Genomic DNA, 19,300 nt, shown 5'->3' with positions numbered 1-19,300 from the left:
ATCTCCATGAAACAAAAGAATTCACTTGGAAAATACTTTTTGCATATTCTTTCTCTCCCCTTAACCACATCCAAATGAGTTTCTTGAACCTTTGAACCCAGCAACAACAGATTTAACAATAAACAAAACTTTTATTATTCATTCCACAAATAGCAAAGGGCAAAAAGAAAAGAAGAAAAAACGCATGCAGCGCATTTTTGTATACCCTTTAGGTAAAAACATGCCAGTTAATGCTATTTAAGCCCAAATTAAGTATAGGAATGAAATGATCATTTTAAATAACCCATGAAACATTTGTCCATCTATTAAACTACTTAATATATAAGCTATTAATTATAGTTGTTCGATACTATATAGTATATAGAAGATTAAAACCATATTGAACATGCTAATCAAGCATGATTTATACTCATGATCAGGTAAAAAGTACCTGACCACAAAACGAATATGCCATTTGGCTAGAGTATTCAAAATAAGATTTCAATCTAAATTCTTAACAAATTGAAAGGTAATCCAATAAGAGTTTTTTTTCTTTTCTTTTTAGCTTCACACTGTGATATTACAATGAAAGAATGAGCTAATGCAACAACAGAAGAAGAAAAGAATGAGAGAGTAAGAATGGAAAAAGAAAATGGCAAATGGCAAATGGCTTTGGAAGTATTATTTCATGTGCAGGAAATGCAAACAAAAGAAGCAAGTTTTTCTCCTCATCTTCCTCTGGTGCTGCTGCGTCATTTCTACACGACTGAGTTTAATTTCCTACTTCTTGAATTGATGAACTTCGTGTAGATAAAGATGAAGAAAAACCTAAAAGAAGGCAGTCTTCAAGTCTCTCTTTCCCCCTCTCTCTCTCTCTCTCTTTCTAGTCTTAATACTATTCCATTCTGTGTAGTGGAGCATGCAATTCTTGCATAATCTAGCCCCAGGTCTACATCGTGTTCTTTTTTGCTTATTTTTCTTTTTGGGAAATATTTCTTCCTTTTGCTAACATTGCCGCCGATCGTCATCATCATCATCATTACCATCATCATCATGCTGATGAACGTGATGATGAATCTTAAGATGATGATGATGATTCAATTCAAAAAATGACAGTGGAAAAATGTGTCATGCTTTATGTCTTTGAAAATTTGTTGTTTGCCTCAAAATTGTTCATAATAAATTCGCATGATTCAGTATTTATAGTAGAGAGATCTGCCACAACAAAATCATATAGAACGAGACGGAGAGAGAGTGAGAGAGAGAGCGAGAGAGTGAGGAGGAGAGGGTGGTACACACAATTCTGCACAATTGCTCATGTCGAATTGGGGTTTAAGTGGCCGCCCGGTCCGCTTGTCAGAATTCATTTAAATTTATTTACTGCAAAAATCTAAGAACAACTTTGACTAAATGATGAGCTCAAAAGACAAGAATTTCATAAGAGCAATATTCGTATCGACTAGCTAAATACCCTAAAAACATTTCGCATAGGTATGTGCATATTTTTGAATCCCCAACCCAAAAATAGAGGACCTTAGAGTTCTTTTTATGGCTGCCAATGACCTCCTTCTCAACTGACTGACTGACTGACTGGCTCATTAGCTTGAATTCAAAAAACGTGAGCATTAAAATCTCATACATATATGTATATATATACACTTGGAGTTTGTGTCTGTCTGTCTCGTAAGATATGTTGATAGATTATTTTTTTTTTTTTGGCTTGACATTTGTTTTTTTTTCGTTGTTTGTTTTTCAAGTTTTTACTTTCAATTTTCATCAGTTGAAAATCTAAAGAAGACAGCAAAACAAGTTAAATGGTGAAAGTTGTTGTTGTTGTTGTTGCTGCTGCTGTTGTCGTTTTGCTTCATTGACAAAATGTGAGCCATAGATCAATGAATTTGTGGTCATTGGAAGACCAAAAAGATAGGTACACAGAAAACCGCATAGAAAAAAAGAGCAAAGATGGAAAGAAAGAAGGCATTAACTAAGAAGTTTTATAGCCTTCAAATCCTGATAAAGATGATGATTTAAAGTTGAGACCTCACACATAAATTCCATTAATCAATATAGCCATAATCTTAACTATACAATAAGACTCTTTTACTAAGAAAAGGATTCAATTTTCGATTTAAATCGCCTTGTTTTGGTGTTTTTTTTTTCTTAGAAGTCTTTGACTAAAGCTTTTTTGAAGATTTTAGAAAGATAAATCTAAATAATTTGCTTTAAAGTCTCTTTTTGTTTTGAGTCAATAACCTTTGCAACTATAAAGATAGTTTCTTACTAAAGAAAGATCTACTTTTTCATTTGTCATTTTGGAACCGCATATAATCGGCAAGAATATAAAAACCAACATATTCATTATATCTACTAAATATAATGGCATTAAATAGTTTTGTAAAAGACTTTAGCACTTGAAAGTGAACTTCCGGTGTGTTTCTATGTCTTGGTGAATAGTGTTCTATTTTTTTTTTTTTTCTAAGTAAGTGATTAAAGACCAATTACCAAGTTGTTGCTTTCTTTCATTCGTCTTGAGCATTTTTGTTCCAGTTTCTGGTAAGGCTAACTAACCTCATTCCTGTTTTGCCGCCCACTCATAAGCCCTTTTTTCTTCCTCTTCTTTTCTGTTGCTACTTTAACAAGAGAACTAAGAACAGAAATTAAAACAAAACATGCGCTAACCTCATTTCCCAACATTTGATGTAGGCGCGCTGCTGTCAGACCAACTGACGAACGGACTGATGGACGGACAAACCGATGGAGGAACGGACGGACGGACGGACAAAGGCACGGACGGAAGGACGGGCAGACCTAACCGACAGCTGTTTGCTGTCACAGTGATCTCTCTCACCTTGTTGTTGGTTGTTTTTTGCATAATTTTCGCCAAAATGCAATTGGCAAGAAGTAAACTATCCGAGTGAGTGTGTGTGTGTGTGTGTGTGTGTTTGGTAATCACTGGCCAAGTTAAGAGACTTGACTCTCGCTGGCTCTTACTAGCTGTTCTGAGTCTCTCTCTCTCTCTATCTCTCGCCGTTAATTGTCTTAAGTCAGCAGAGCGTATAATGATTTTGTTCAAGTCTTCAAGGCAAACAATTATGTATAACTATTTTTATACGCGATTCTATTCTTCCATCTTACTTTGATGCCCATTTTGCATGTCCAGAAAGAAATTCTCTTTCGTAATTCAGTCTCAATTTGCGCTTATGCATTGCTGTAAGAGCTCGACAAAGAAACAAAACAAGCTGGATCCATTTACTTCCAGTACTTATCAAGTTTAGACTATATAGTATTTATATACATACATATGTACATATAAATATATGTAAAGTAGACACAACGATGCCCTTGTCAAAGCTAAACAAAGGTTAAACATCACGACAAATAATTGATAATATTTAGGATGAATGTGTGGCAAGAAATAAAATTGAAAAAATTCATATACAAAGTAATTTGAATGAGCTTGTAATTAGATTTGAATAAGCTATAGGAAATTTTGGTTCTATTTTAACTCAATAGTTATCATTGAACTGGAATAACTTGAAGATGGGAACTAAGAGTCTGAACAAAAATTACAACTAGTTCTAGTCATGTTGTCGAATTAGAGAGCAACTGCATTAATTATCACATTAATCGCACATAGTATAGGGAAGGTAACAGATTAGAAAATGAATCATTAGTCTAGTCATAGGCGAAATGCAAATGATAAGCATTTAGTTTCCAAAAGACATTTTCACAAAGACTTCACTGAGGAAGCACAAATATCCATTGGATGGAAACTAGTTCTACTAATACACCATTCTATTAGGTCATTAATATGAAGGTAATATATATATTTGGTCAAATTGATCTTCCTTTCAGTTAACAATCAAATCAAGTAGTTTCAGTAATATATTTTCATTAGTCAACTGTAGCAATTGCCAACGGAAAGTTAAACCAAATAACGAACATAAATACTAACCTAGAGCCACAGGGAAATGAGCCTAGTGACTCGATGCCAAAAGGCAATTTACTGGGCAACAACAATTAATTACAACAACAAACCGACACACAAAAAACCGAAATTGAATCTAAAGCAACAAATACAAATTTTCTTCTTAATGAACTTCCCCTAGCACCCCGCCACTACCCTGATTCCTCCTCACTCTGTTTCTATACCTAGAGCAGACTTTCCTTTTCTTGTTTGTCAGCTACTGGGCATATATTTTTATTTAGTTGTCTTTATTTCTTTCTTGCCGTTTTCATATCTTTCAACAATTTGCTGCTTCATATGTTTCACGGGGGTGGGATGAAGGGGAGAGAAGAGGATAGAAAATATCATTAGCTCTTTGAAAAACGAAAAAGGAAAAAATTAATTTGCATACAATTGCCTATAGGGTAGGAGTAGCTATATAGAGTGAGCAGGAGTAAGGGAGCAGGGGCGGACAGAGGGGCTGGGTGGGTGTGGCAGCCAAACGCCTCAACAAAACTCATTAAATGCAAATTTTTATGCTCCGTTTTTTTGTTTTGTTTTCTTTTTCTTGTATTTCATGCAACATACAAAACTGAACAGCAACAAGAAAAGGAAAGAAAATTTTTGGAAAATTGTGTAAAATCATTTTGTAGAGGGAATTTTCATTTCATTTTTGCCCATGACTTGGTCAATGTATACAAAAAAGCTAATTATGTGGAAAATTTTTGATTTCCATTGAACTTTTGTGCACTGCACAAAAAATAAAAGCAACAACACAAACACTAAAAATTGAAAAACTGAAAATTCCGGAAAAATTTTAAAGAAAAACAATTGTAATATTTAAAATACCGACTGAGCGAAACGCGCGAAACGCAAAAAGTAAACTGAATAAAGTAAAACGAATAAACTGAATCCGCATCCAAATCAGAAACTGAAATTCAGGGGCACCATAACTATATAGTATCAGAGAACTCTCAGAGAGAGAGAGAGAGAGCCAAATGCTGTTTGTACGAGTTAAAGAGAGAGAGAGAGAGAGAGAGATAGAAGAGAATAAGAGATCTTTAAAAATAGGAACAAAATAAGTAATATAATCAACAAACAAAAGATCTTTGCTCTTTATTTTTTCGGGGTCCCCTCGATCCCTACCGTCCTCTCATTCTCTCTCTCTTTCACGATTGCCCCTGTCTTCTTCTCCTCGGCCTCGGCATCTGTTGGCGGCAATTCAATCAACAAATTTTGTGTTTTTTCGCCATATGTGAGGCTCTCATGGGGTTGGCCACTGTGGAGCACATTCCAACCTCGCCATCGCCATGGCTCTTCCCTACGCTTGTGGTTCTTCTCATAAACGACAACGCATAATTATGAGGAATTTCGCTCAGCCCCGAAGCCTCATTGCCCTCCCTCACGCTCACCCCAACCCACACCCTCATCTTCATCCTCATCGTATTTACATACACATAGCCTAATAAAAGCGTAAGTGAATAAGCGGGGACACGAACCTTATAAATACCAAAACTATATGCATATGAGGAATTCAATAATCAGCGGGTGAATCAAATTTAAGATACCTAGCATTGACTAAAAAGAAAATATGCAACTTGAAGATTGATATTCGACTTTTTGACTGTTGGACAATTCGGTTGTAAGCTTTTTACAGTCTATTAATTTAAAAAGTTTAAGCAAAAAATCCACAAAAATCGGAATTTGCAATAATTTTTACTCACTCATTGTGTGGTTAGAAATGATATACCCTTCTTTTGCCATATACCCTATGCATGTAACGGTCCCTCGCTCCCTTATACACGCATGATGTCATCAACAGATTTTTGTTATTCATTTCACTGTTCTTCCTCCACCTACCCCTTCTCCATCTCATGGCTACTTGGAAAACCGACCTTTTGCTTATTGGTTTTTCTTTTTAGTTTCCAGTTCCGGTTTTTCAGTCTTTCTCCTCGCACTGTCTGTCTGTGTTTAGGTCTCTTTCTTTATATAAGCCATCTCATTCTATTCTCTGACCATTCCGTTCCGTTAGATTTATATGTCTACTAATTGACTTGCTATAGCATTGCTAACAAAAATTAACGGTATACAGAGAACGAAAAAATCTACTCACACACAAAGCGAGGGGGTTAGGGAAAAAATTAAGAGAATAAAAAACAGAAAAATCGTTGAAATGAACTTGAAATTTCCCTCAAATTTTATTTATTTTCATAAAGCGTGAAAGGGGCAAAACCAAAGTATTAGTTTTAAAACAGACTTTAAATTAAGCCTTTAAAACAGTCAATTAGAATGCTTCTGGCTGATCTTTAGTTATAATTCTTAACTTGAAGATAACATCAAGAATATTCCATCTCCTGGTACTCCCAGATTGCTCCCATTTAACCAATATCTTCGCCAAGTTATATACTTTTCAATTAGGATTTTCATAATAAATATCAATATTTTAAAGTCCTTTTATCTTTTTATCCCCTATATATAATATAATATAATCATCTATTCATTACATAAATAGATCATTTAGTTCGTAATGGTTCAAAGGTTCAGAATGTGCTTTTAGCTTGAAATCGTTTGAATACTCTTATCATTTAAAATTCTCCCAGCTATAGATCTCTTTCTTAACTTAATATTCTCTATACTCTGGCTTTCTCTGTATATACATAGTCTTCATTTTACAAGAATTTCAACAACTGACTTGCTTTTTGAGCATATATCTGTTAAATCAGTTCAAGACCATGATCTAACACTTAATTTGTCATTATAATCGCTAACCTTTTTTTTTTTTAAGGAAAATATATGGTTCAACATTTTAATTTAAGTCTGCCTTTTAATTTCATTGATAATTTCTTACATTTTCCTAGTGAACTCTTAAACATTTTTCAATAATCATTTATCAAATTTGTCTGCCACATTTCATTTTGTTGTTGCTGTTGTTGTCTTGCACATTATTCAACCGCATATTTCTATTAAATTTTGAGATCAATCAGTCAATATATACATATGTAGATATGGATGTATTTATGTGTGTATTTAACACACCCCGAGGGGGGGATTTAGTGGCTAGTGGCAATGTGTAAGCATTATAATTTCTTTGATTACTCGTCTGATAATTTGGAGAGCGTAAGAGTTTGTTTTGTTTCACACACAGTTGAATAATCACATACAGGTAAGGTAATGGGGTGACGGGCAGGGGGCACGAACCACCTGACTGGCGGCCGGTAAAACTGATAACAAAGTCAAGGAAATCGATAAAAACTTAAGTCACAAACAGAATTTTTGCTTTACAATGATAAAAAAAAAAAAGTTCAATTAAATTTACACTTTTTTTCATAGGTTTTGCTTTTTTTCGGGGTTTGTTCTTGGTTGTTGCTGTTGTTAATGTTGCTTTGCATTATTTAGTTGCAAATTATTTTGGGCACCCACCAGACACAACGACAACAAAGAGGGCTACGACTACGACGACAACGAGCAGTGGCAGCTGCAACAATTGCCAATTGCATTTGCATTTTCCACACGAAAACGGCAACAAAAAAAAAAAAGAAAAATAAATAAAACACACAAAGGAAAAACGCGAAACGAGGTGTGGAGCAAGCGGTGAGCGACGACGACGGCGGCGGCGGCTTCGAGAGAGCGGCCAGCTATGCCGAACCTCCCGAAAACAACACACACACACACACACAGAGACAACGACAACAACAACGTTATTCCCGCGTTACCGTGCCACACACTTTTCAGTTCGTTTTCATTGTCGTTGTGCACGCGGCAAGAGTTAAATGCAATCTGAGGCAAACGAACTAGCTGAGGGAGCCCAAAAGCAGAGGCGAACCAGCCGCAAAAACGCTGCCACCGCGACGTCGGCAGTGACGCTGACGTCGTCGTCGTTGTTGCCGCCGCCGCTACTGTTGTTGGGGCCCGACTTGTTTCTTTGGAGATTCCCCCGTCCCCTGTCGCCTAACCTAACACCCAACAACAACAAAAACGCGACTAATGCGACTTAGCAGCAGCAGCTAAAGGGAAAAATTGTCGAAGGCAGAGAAAAGACAGAGAATCATTTCATTTGAGCAACTTTTGGAAACAATTCCACAAAAGAAATCAGATCGGTGGGCGGGGAATAAGTTGCACCAATTAGCGAGTAATATTTCTTATTTATTGTTAAATTCAATGAAATTTCATTATTTTGCTCATATTGATTGTTAATTTCTATCTAGTTCGTACACTTGTGGCCAGATTAATAGGTGTGAGCCTAACTATTTAAAAATGGTCAACACATAAAAGATGCGCTAAGCTCTACGATCAGAAGACCGATTTAAAAAAAATCCTAATACTAACATGAACTAAAATAAGTAAGTCAGAAAAATAATAAGGCCCTTCTAAAAAAAAATATCGTATATTTTTGTCGATAAACCAAAAAACTGGACTGGACATAAAAATATAACTAACATTAGGCGAACTAGTTCCTAATCAAAATTCAGCTAGAAATTATAACATCGTTTTTTTCACTTAAAATAATGATAGTGAACTCAGATTTTCACACAAAGAAGCCCATCAAAGTTTAAAATTTTGAAGTGTAAATTATTTGATTAATCGGTTGTTTTTTCATAATTTATAAGAACTTATTGATCGCTGTTGTAAAGTAACTAGTTCCAAATGTTAGGGCTGGAATGGGGGACTTAAATACTGAATAAACCAAAGGTAAACAGCCAATAATAAATGTAAGTTCAACATTTTCTTAACATTCGCTATCAATAAGCTAAAAAAACACACTCAGGCTCATATCTTGATAATTCTTTACAAATGTATTTAGCCATTTAATGGCCTACAATCTTTTGTTGATACAAAACATATAAACTTTATATACATATGGATGTAGAGTGCACACTTTTGTTTGTTATGTCGGCAACATTTTCAACATCTTCAATATTATTTGCATTTGTATTGTATTCACAGGAATACTGTTTCCTCTGTTTGCCTACAATTAGCCAAATACTCGGTCAATATTTATATTAAACACCTGGCTAAGAAACAATGAAACAAAGAAGAAAAAAAAACACCCCCTAAAACTAATAAAATGTCAATAGTCGATTGTCGAATAGCCAAGTAGCTAGCCAAATTGCAAATACTCGTACATATGTGTGTATTTAACACATTGTCAGCGGTCATTTGTTTGTATTTGGATCTAACCCTCACCCTTCATTTGCAGTCTGAGTTTATGTACATACATACACACATTTGTGTGTGTGTGTGTGTGTGTGCTATTTGTTTGGTTCAAAACTCAAGAAGTCAGAAATTAGGTATAGAGAAGGAGGAGTGTTTACAATTGTTTATAGTTGTTGCTGTGGCGACGGGCGAAGAGTCTTGTTTTGGCAACGTGGCAACACGGCAAGAAAAAGAAACAAAACTCTTAATCAAAGATGAAAAGAACTAGTTCTAGTTTTATGTAATACAATAGGCAGCAATTTCTTTGGTGTCGATCCTATATTAAGCAATTTATGCTCCATCAAGTGTTAGTGGTAAGGAATATATTATTGAAGCAACGATTTCATTAATTTAAGTATGCCCTTGCTAAAATGGTAATCCCGATGCTACAATACTCTGCATCGGGGTCACCAATTTTCCCTTATATAATGTACATCCGATGTTGAAAAGTGAAAACTGTTGCAGACGTAGTTTAGTTAAACAGAAGAAGGAGATTAAAGTCGGAAAAAGTTAATTTGAAGTTTGAAACTCCTGTGCAATCTCTGTCTACACATTTTTCTTTTTGCCAAAATGCCAAAAGTTCAAGTTGATTTGCCCAAAAGGCAACAACAGCGGCAACGCACGTAGGCCGTAATTGTTAACTCTCCAACGCCAACTGTCTCATTATTTATAATAAATTGTTGTTGTATAGAGCCAAAACTGGCGCCTAGCAAGTGCAGGCATCGCATCGACGCCATAACTAAGCCCGACTCCAAACTGAACTCAACTAGTTACCCATTAATGTAACGCCCCGTTTGCCTTGTTCAACCTTGTGCAAAAAACACAACAAAGTAAACAAAACAAAACCAAAAGAAGCAAACCGAAAGAGAGCCAAAATCAAAATGACTGAGATATTGTAACTAACATTAAGTAGATACGAATTGAGAGACTCGGAAGCATGACGTAATAAACGAACACAAGGCGTAGGATTTCGAGGAGACACGCCTGTTTCTGTGTGGGAATATGGCCAATTCTTGTGTTGAGTTCCCACCCACCCTCTTTTCCACATTGGTGTGGTGTGGTTTGCTTGGGTTTCTCGGTGTGCAGGTGGTGCGCTCATTTTGGCACTTTCCTGTCTCGCTCATTCTGATAAAAATTCTAGATATACATATCTACTATCTACTATATATATACGCTCTCGATTAAGCCATTGTTCGTTTTCAAATAGAAGACAAAAAAAGCGAATGAGCACATAAGGGAAATGTGAATAGATTAATATATATGTATGTAAAAAGTAGTACATAACAATGAGACAATTATAAAGTTAGATAAACTAAGGAAAGCCACAACTTCCAAGTGAATGCAATGTCAATGAACTCTAAAAGGAAGCTAGACCAAAGCAAAGACCAATTGAAAATGCAAGGAGGGCCGGGTTCTTGGCCAAATACCCAGTTAAATAAAAGCCAACTAAGTAGTACGTGGCCAGTGTAAACTGCAGGTGAACGGCAAAGGAATTAAACTGATGAGAAAAGGTCAATAAACCAGAAATAACAACAATCAAATAAAAAATGGAAACTTAAATGCTAGAAAGGAAAATGTAAACGAAGAAAAACTATATAAAAATCTTAGCAAGGAGTAAAAAATGTAGTGAAGTCAAAGGAAACTAAGGTAAGAAATTGATAAAAGACAGAAAATAGTTGTAGAAACTAGAACTACAACTTGATAAGTGACTAAGAATGGATAGACTTATGTACATATAATAGATATGTTTATGCAAGTATGCCAAAGTATATCTGTGGAAATCTTCCATTGATGGGACATTTTCCCATTATTAGTCGCCCTCTCCCTCCCTCGGCTTTACTTGTACTAGTCGATTTGAATGAGCAAAGTGAAATCCAAAATAAAAAAAGGTTCCCAGATTTATAGATCGCCGCCCCCACAACATACACATAGGTATGAATATGTGTTTGTGTCTCGTACATACATAATATAATCGCAAACTACCGTAATGTAACATTCATTGATCGATCCATCAATATCTAAAAGAAAAAAAAACGCGGTTAGCAGTCACCTTTTGTCATTTCTTTCACCTGCTCTGTCTGTTGTCTACTGTCTGCTATGTATTTGGCTTATTGATTAAACAATTTTCCGCCCACATTAAGACCTCACACAACATAAAACAAAAAAAAAACGCAAACAGCAGTGAAAAGTATAAAAAAAAAATAACAAAAACCATAAACGAAAATCGATTTTATTTTAACCCAAATTATGACGCTGACCTAGAAAGGCAAAAATGAAGACCCACACACACAAACACACAAAGACAAAGTGTATTAGAGTGGGGCAGGGGGTGGGGGAGAGGGAGGGAATAACATGGCACAACATGACGAATTGAAGCATAAACGTTGCAATTATCATAATTAATGCAAATGCGCCTTAAAGTAGACCAAACCAGCAAAGCGCATTAAGTATTTAAAGACTGAGACTTTGATGAGACGTTTTGGAATGGTAAATTGTTTTTTTTTTTTTTTGCCATGTCTATTTATAGACTTTGGCTTAGTTTATTTGACAAACTGTACCATTATTCCGTAGTTGGCCAAAACGAAAGAAAAACTTTCCCCCCTTGGCCCAATGCCCACAAGTGGGTGAGTGTGATTTTCACCTGTACGCACCTGGGCAGGTAAACGAAATAGAAAAGAAAATTCTAATTCATTTTCACCCCATTTTCTTTGCACCTTTCTTCGGCGTCCACTCTTTCTCACTATCGGAAAGCAAAGTCTGTGAAAATTGACCCGTTTAATTAGCTAAGGTTAGTTGGCTTAAGAGTTGAACTGAAAACTAACTGGAAATACGAATCAGAGCGCTGATAGGAGGTGGAGGTAGAGGAGAAGGAGGAGTAGGAGAAGTTAGCGTTGCATAAGAGTTTGAAAAAAGAGACGACAGATATCGAAATATGTAGATCTTGCGGATCTTGACATCTCTTCCCAGTGGTTAATGATAAACATCTTCTTCTATGGCGTTGCACTTATGCAATTATAACTGTAGGCATATTTGGTTAGCAACCTAAAACAGAAAAAACAACACACACACACACACACACAAAACCCACAAAACAATGGCAATTGCAATTTGTTCAATTGTCAGAGATCTCTTTCTACTGTATTTTTTGTATATTTTTTTGGGTTACATTTTATGCATAAGTGGAGTGGAGTGGAGTGGAGTGGAATGGTATATCTTTTGCCTCTTGCAACTTGATGACGACATTTTGCGGATCACTTGAACAAAGTTGCCACATTCATCCATCCATCCATCCAGAGTTAAGACTTTAGTTGTTTTTTTTTTTGGGGGGGGGGGGGGGAGGGCTCATTAAAAATGTTTAAAAATTTGGTAATCTTTTCAAATTGAACACGGCAAACGGTGCGCGGCATGTGGAAATTCTCCCTCTTAAAATATAAACAAAAAAAGGTTGTAAATTATAAATGAAAAACAGGTGTGTCTGCTGACAGGAGTACTCCATATCAACCCTATTGGAAATGTCTACATCAACAAGGTGTGAAAATTATAATTTCAGTTGTGAGTTTTAACTTTCAAATAAGGAATCAATCACCTGAAGTAAATATCTTTTGCCATATGCTCTTCATATGTTGTCTTAGGGAAGAAGAATCTGTTGTCCAGGTGCTTTAGTTTTTACCTTTCTCTTCCTTCTTGGTTTTCTTCAAATGCCAAAAAATACTCCAATCATCAACTCGTAAAATATTTTCTAATTTTGCGGAAAACTAAGCTTACTCGTTCTTTTTTGAAGAAAATGACACTCTAAAAACAATGCATAGAGGAGAAAGCCTTTGTCCATTAGTATTATTTTTCTTCTGTTTTTTGCTATTGCTGTGTCAAGTATTTTTTTTTTTTTTGTATCAATCTGAACTTTTGCTTCCTAACTTGGCTTAACTATGTATGGATATTTTGCCACCTTTCTTTACTCTCATTTCGTATGCAAGGCAGAGCAATTTCACACGATAATCAACAAGACATTTGAAATGATCCACCTGTGGTCCCCATCGTCCTCTTACACCTTTTCTTCAGCCTCCTCTTGCTCATTCCTTGTCAAAGTTAACGTTTCCGTTTCCCGTTTAGGCCCCGGCCGAGCCGCCTGTTGCATAAAAAGTAAAAGAACAATTGGTAAAAGGTCGGTCATTCCGCAAAATCTTTGCTACGTGATATTTTTGCAGAAACATTTCTTTCCCTTTTTTTATCCCCCGCCACCCCTCACCACCCTCCTCACAGTAGTCACTTTGTCTTTTGTGTTTTTTCCTGCTTTTCACCTTTCATATACATATGTATGTATATGCATACTTATTTTTGAATGAAATTTTTCTTGCAATTATGCAGAAAATAACAGGTAAGAAAATTTCATTTACTCCGAGTGGCATTCGGGCAAAATAAAGAAGTTCCTGATTAAATGAAAAACTCTTGCGACAAATAGCGAAAGGCAGTAGTAGCGAAAGGTAGAATTTAAGCGGAAGTCGGGTGAAAATCATAACGGAAAAACAACAAATAAATGAAAAGAGTCTGAGCATGAGTCTGACCTTTCTTTGGGCCTAATTTCTGCATTACTCCAACAATTTTCAATTACCAACAAAATTTCAATGACCTTGCACTCTCTCAATTCATCTATTTTATGTTGCCCCACCACCACTAGCACCACCAGCAGCACCTTCATAGCATGCCATGGCCAATTTAGGCGATTTTTATATAACAACTACAACAAGAAACAACCCACACCAAATAGAGTTTCACCTGCCTCAGCCATGAGACAATCAACGACCAACTGAGTGAGGGAGTAAGAGAAGAGGTCTAGTGAGAGGAGAGGGGGGAAAAATAACACGTTTGCGCGTTTGGTAGCAGTAGCGGGCGAAGATCCGAGATCCCAAAGTGAAAAGTCACACACAAAGTCACTTTTTCCAAGCTCAACTTGCAACTTGCAACTTGGAATGAAAATTTGTTTTGAAAGAAAAGGCAAAATATGTTGCACACCAGACAAAAATATACGATTTTCAAATACCCTACATTAATAAGGCCAATTTTCTTCGTTCACCGATTTCTTGCTAATTTTTAACCCAAATAAAATTGTATCTTTTTAGCGACTTTCAACCAATTGAAGGTATCAACATCAATATCCCCTCTTTTTTCGATCTCTTGATAGGGTAAAAGAGACCCACACACTAGCGAATGCGAAACATTTTTTACCTCCAATCTGTCAGCAACAATTTCAATTTCATCTTGAATTAAAAATCCATACTATTAACACTCGATTTCAAGAGAGACAAGAGACAAAAGACATTGACAAACAACAAGCTCAAAGCCTGCTTTTTTCGCCTAATCATGCAACGGCCGACCGGCAACCGGCAAAAAGGTAATATGGTAGGCGAAAAGGGGCGGAGACTGGAGCTCCGCTTTTTTTCTGCTGTCTAATGGCAAATTGTTGACAGGTGTTTAACATTTGAACGGTAACGGTAACATTGTTAAGCAAGAAAATTGCCCAAGAAACCCAAAGCCCAAAAAAAGGCTTTTCAAATTTTGATAAAGCTAATTGAGATCAATTGATTGCGATTCGCAATGTTCAATGATTCACATTTTTCAATTCATTTCGTATTCCACTTATATATACTTATACATATCAGAGACTTACCCTATAATCGTAATCATGACGATTCTCCAAACTTATATCGCTGTACATGTCTTCAGTTGTATCACAGTTGGAACTACGGCCCGATGAGTTAAAGCTCGAAGATCTGTAGAGTTGGCTGAAACGAATTGATAAGTATTCACTTATTTCATATGTTTTCCATTATCTCGAAAGATTTCTCATTATGGTTTTCATGTTTTTGTTAGCATTTAAATCACTACGAATTATCTTAATAATTATTAAATCAAATCCGATTCTCTGTATCTTTGTAAGTCAGAATAATAAGCAGGAAAACGAACTTCACAACTCAATTTGTTTCCTTTAAGTTGTTTTTTTTTTCAATATTCCTCTTGAAAAAAATTAGCTTATTGTTAGTTTGTATTAAAGTCGTTTTAAAATATATATACGATATATGATAAGCAAATCTTTTTAAACTAAATTGTTTAAATATAAACTTTAGATGAACATATATATTTTGATTTATTATTTTCTTGCCTATTATTCAGAAAATCTAATAATTTAGAGTTGACAGAATTCGGCCTGCACTCTGCATGATAATTATAAATATCTTCATTCAGACACAAAATAAAAATTTGGATAAAAGTAGTAGTTATGAAAAAGATTGTTTTAAGTGTGGACCAACGTTTGGCAACAAACTTTGCATTCTAAAATTTCAAATTAGCAAACAAAATAAAAAAATTTATTCCCTCAGTTAATTGTGTCTCGGCTAAATACTGAACTTGGCTATAGTGGTATAAAAGTGTATGCCTCAACTAACCATGGTTATGCACCCTGTGTCGCAGCAGCGTAGCAGAGACACGAACAATGTGTGTAGCTTTTTGTAGTCTACTTTTCGGTAGTGTTAGTTAATAGAAGCCTAAAAGCGTCTAAATTTTTTTTTGTAATTACCGTAGACTCAAACCTAGTCAGCTTTTTAATTGTAAGAAATGACAAGAAATCTCGTTATTTTTAGAAACTTATTAAACATTTAAAAGTTTTCATTTGAATGGTATTTCCATTGTATTAAAGCATTAACTCCTAACTATTTCTGCAATTGGCAATCGGTGGAATGAAAGGATTAAAAATCTGAATGAATTTAATCAGAGTGAGTAATCTGAATAAAGCGACTGTTTATGATGAGATTGATTGTTTTTTTTTATTCTATATACGGTTAATTTTATAGCTAGCTAATATTTTTGATCTGACTTACCTGGCTAAGGCATTGGTACTTATCTGCCTGCGGCCGGAACTGAAAATAAGAGGAAAAGAAAAAAATTGAATATATGAAATAATTTGGAAAAACATATTTAAGGCAATTAGGCACTAAAAATAATGTTGTTTAGTTTAGTTTATGTAGCAATTAGCCCACCACAATTCGAAACAATTTTTTTGCATCGGAACCAACGAACACGAGGTAAATTTTGTAGTAACATAAAAAGAAATGCAAATAAATTAGCTGGCATTGAATGACAAGCAAAAACGCAATAAAAAACAACAACAACAACAATTTACAAGTTGTACAATACAACAACTTGACGCAGACACCACAAAACCCAAACACGTGATAAAAACCAAATACAACAAACACAAGAAAAGAAACAATAATAGCCACCCACGCGGCCAATTGACGCCTACGGCCCGGATAAACAATGAAACAGGTAAAAAACAAAATAAAAATAAGAAACCAAAATCGACAATGAAAATAATGCAGACAAGAAACCAAGCCAAATCGAAACGAAACGCAAAGAGAATGAAAAAGAAAACAAAAGGCAAACAAAGACGTCAAAGACAAAATAATTGCGAAAGTCGAGACTGACAGACAAACAGAAAAAAATGTTGAAAAAGTGAAATTGAGGAAATGTGGGAGACAAGAGAAGCGGAAGGGAGCATCAGAGGAGGATGAAAAGTAAAGTGCATTGCTAGATATAGGTCAAAGGTAAAATGCAGAGGAATCGTCTTGAAAGCTCCATTCGATAAGGCAATGTTAATTGATATATACCTACCTATATATACATATGTATATATATCCTTGACATAAGTGGGAATAAGTCAAGTATGACTCATCACTCAAGGGTTTTGTGTGTGGTAGTTAAAGTGGATCACAAGAGAATTACCCAAAAGGACAAAAACTGGCAAATTGCTCTTGCTCTAATTGATTTTTCATTCAAGTCCATTAATCTAATAACTGAATTCGTATATTATTTAAGACGCTAAAGATAATGAATAGATTCTGCACTTATTAGCCAACAATTTGATAACTAATGCTTAAGTTTAATGAGGTGAACCGAATGATTCTTACATGTTCTGCAACCTACGGTTACGCCAATTCCGAGTTTAAAACGAATTAAAAGCAAGAATCTTCTAATCGTTCCAAGTTCATAAGTTCTATTCGAAACATAAACGATGATTTGACACAAATTAATAATCTGCTACGTAAAATAAACAAAAGTGTTGTATAAGTATAGTAGAAAAAAGTCATTTTCGATCTGAAAACCTGTTCAAATCTGTTTCCCCTTTCTCATTTAGTGCGACTTAGTTGATAGAGGGACTAGTTCAGGGATTATCTAGATAATGATCATGGAGAGCCATCATCATAGGCACAGTCAAGGAGGTATTTCATTACCAATTTTTCAGGATATTGCGTATTTCATAACGAATATTATTACGATGCCAAAGATTTGACCCATAATAGGTAAATAATATTGAAATATTTCACTTTTTTGACTTGAATATCATCAGAGCTTAAGCAATAAAACATTGTTTAACTAATATGAATTGAACTTCTATAAGATAGTTCGATACTCCTGGCAGATTGAGGCAACATTTAGCTCATACGTTGGGTATCTATCTGTTTGTCAGGAGAGATGACAGAGTTAATACTCTCATTTATTAAAGTAATGAAACGATCTAAGACAAGGGACTTCTGTTAGGAAAACTACAAACAAGTTTATGTAATTTTTTGGAATAAGGGATTTTAGTTTTCCTATTCCCCGAAAAAGTCGCAAATTGTGAGACAAATATTTATCTACCTCGGCCATGCCTCGCCTCATGTGTTTGTGTGCCTCGAATTTATATTTTTTTATTACTTTTGTTGTTTTGTTTTGTTGTTTTCCTTTTAATATTTGTTTTATTATTTTCTTTTTTTTTTTGTTTTGCGGTTTTTCGTTCGCTTAAGGTGATCTCACATGGCGGCAAATGTTTCGATAAGCTGGGCGAAAAACCGCAAAATTTCCGTTGTGAAAATTGAAACAACATATTTTCTTTCGGTCCAATTGGAAAGGAGACTGACTGACTGAATGAATGAAATGCTTGTAAAGAGGAGGAGAGACAGGGGGAGGAAATTAAACTAAACTCAAATGAAAAGTAAAACAAAAACAAATACAAGTAGAGCTAACATGAAAATATCTCTTTTTTTTTTGTTTTTGTGGTCAGCCTCCTCAGTTGAACTCATTAACCCAGTTTTGTGTTTTATGCTGAAAATGTCTCATCTCGTTTATGGGGCTCTGATCTCCTCCCTCTTCCTCATCTCTCTCTCTCTCTCTCTCACTCTCACTGAGTGAAGTATATTTTTATACCAACAACTACAAAAGCTACAAAAACAACTAATGCAAATTAGCTGCAAAAATTTTCCAAGCTTACATAAAAAAGAAGAAATACCAACAAAAAAACCAAACGCACACTAAAATATCAACGAATGTTGACCAAAGAAACTAAAATGGAAAAATGATTTGTCTGGTTGCGTAATTTTCAGTGTTCAAACTAATTTTTCATCTCACCGAACGATCAATGCACTTCCAAATAGGAAAAGCTAACAATTCTTTATCGATTTCCATTCTTTTGTTTTTATAAATTATACATCCTTTCATAGAATATAATAAATTTGGTCACTGACCTTCTGACCTTAAAAAGGCACCGATCGGACAATAAATTCTATATATTGTTAGACCAAACAACAATTGCAATTGAGTATTATGGGTGTAAGATCCTTCTTACGCAAGCTCATTTTTTCAACATTTCAAAAGTAATCAGCAAGTCTGATGATTCGTCAAGCCGTAGTACCGTGTAAATTGCACTGAAAACATGTTTTTGCATGGGCCACTTATTAGCGTATTTTGATGTTATGGTCAAAATAAGAAAAACTGTGAAGTCGAAATTGTCAGGACATCCCTGAGAGTCCTTCTAGAGGTAGATCCCTTTTTTTTTTGGAAATCGCTGATCCAATTTTCATAATTTTATAAACATTATGTTTGTGGACAATTTATGATCCTTTCATATTCGAATAAGCTCAAAATATGTATATAAATATATTCTTTCTAATTGGTTGTTCTTTTCTTTTAAGGATACATGGAATAATGGCAAATTAATGGATTACTCCTCGGACAAAGAAATGTAAGAAACATTCATTAACAACTTAACAAATCTGAAGTACAAAGAAAAACTCATGTAAAGCTGATTTTCGACTAGACTTTTAGTCATAATGTGTATACCTTCTCTTCTTGGGAAGAGTATGAAAAGGCAAA

The 19,300-nt window shown here is 35.1% G+C and overlaps 1 protein-coding gene across 5 annotated transcripts in view; it reads right to left on the bottom strand.

Annotated features, from left to right (window-relative positions):
- The window catches only part of LOC6645680 (rab11 family-interacting protein 4B), a 54,962-nt gene that overhangs the window by 7,976 nt on the left and 27,686 nt on the right, over positions 1 to 19,300 (bottom strand). For all 5 annotated transcript variants that reach the window (XM_023177541.2, XM_023177542.2, XM_023177540.2 and 2 more), the window contains 2 exons: positions 15,991 to 16,029; positions 14,784 to 14,898 (listed from right to left, as the gene is read on the bottom strand). In XM_023177541.2, coding sequence (XP_023033309.1) covers positions 14,784 to 14,898; positions 15,991 to 16,029 — 154 coding nt within the window. The remainder of the gene's footprint in view (positions 1 to 14,783; positions 14,899 to 15,990; positions 16,030 to 19,300) is intronic.

Source organism: Drosophila willistoni (genome assembly GCF_018902025.1).
Source record: "Drosophila willistoni isolate 14030-0811.24 chromosome XR unlocalized genomic scaffold, UCI_dwil_1.1 Seg143, whole genome shotgun sequence".
Taxonomy (NCBI): domain Eukaryota; kingdom Metazoa; phylum Arthropoda; class Insecta; order Diptera; family Drosophilidae; genus Drosophila; species Drosophila willistoni.
This window is presented reverse-complemented; position numbering and strand designations above follow the sequence as displayed.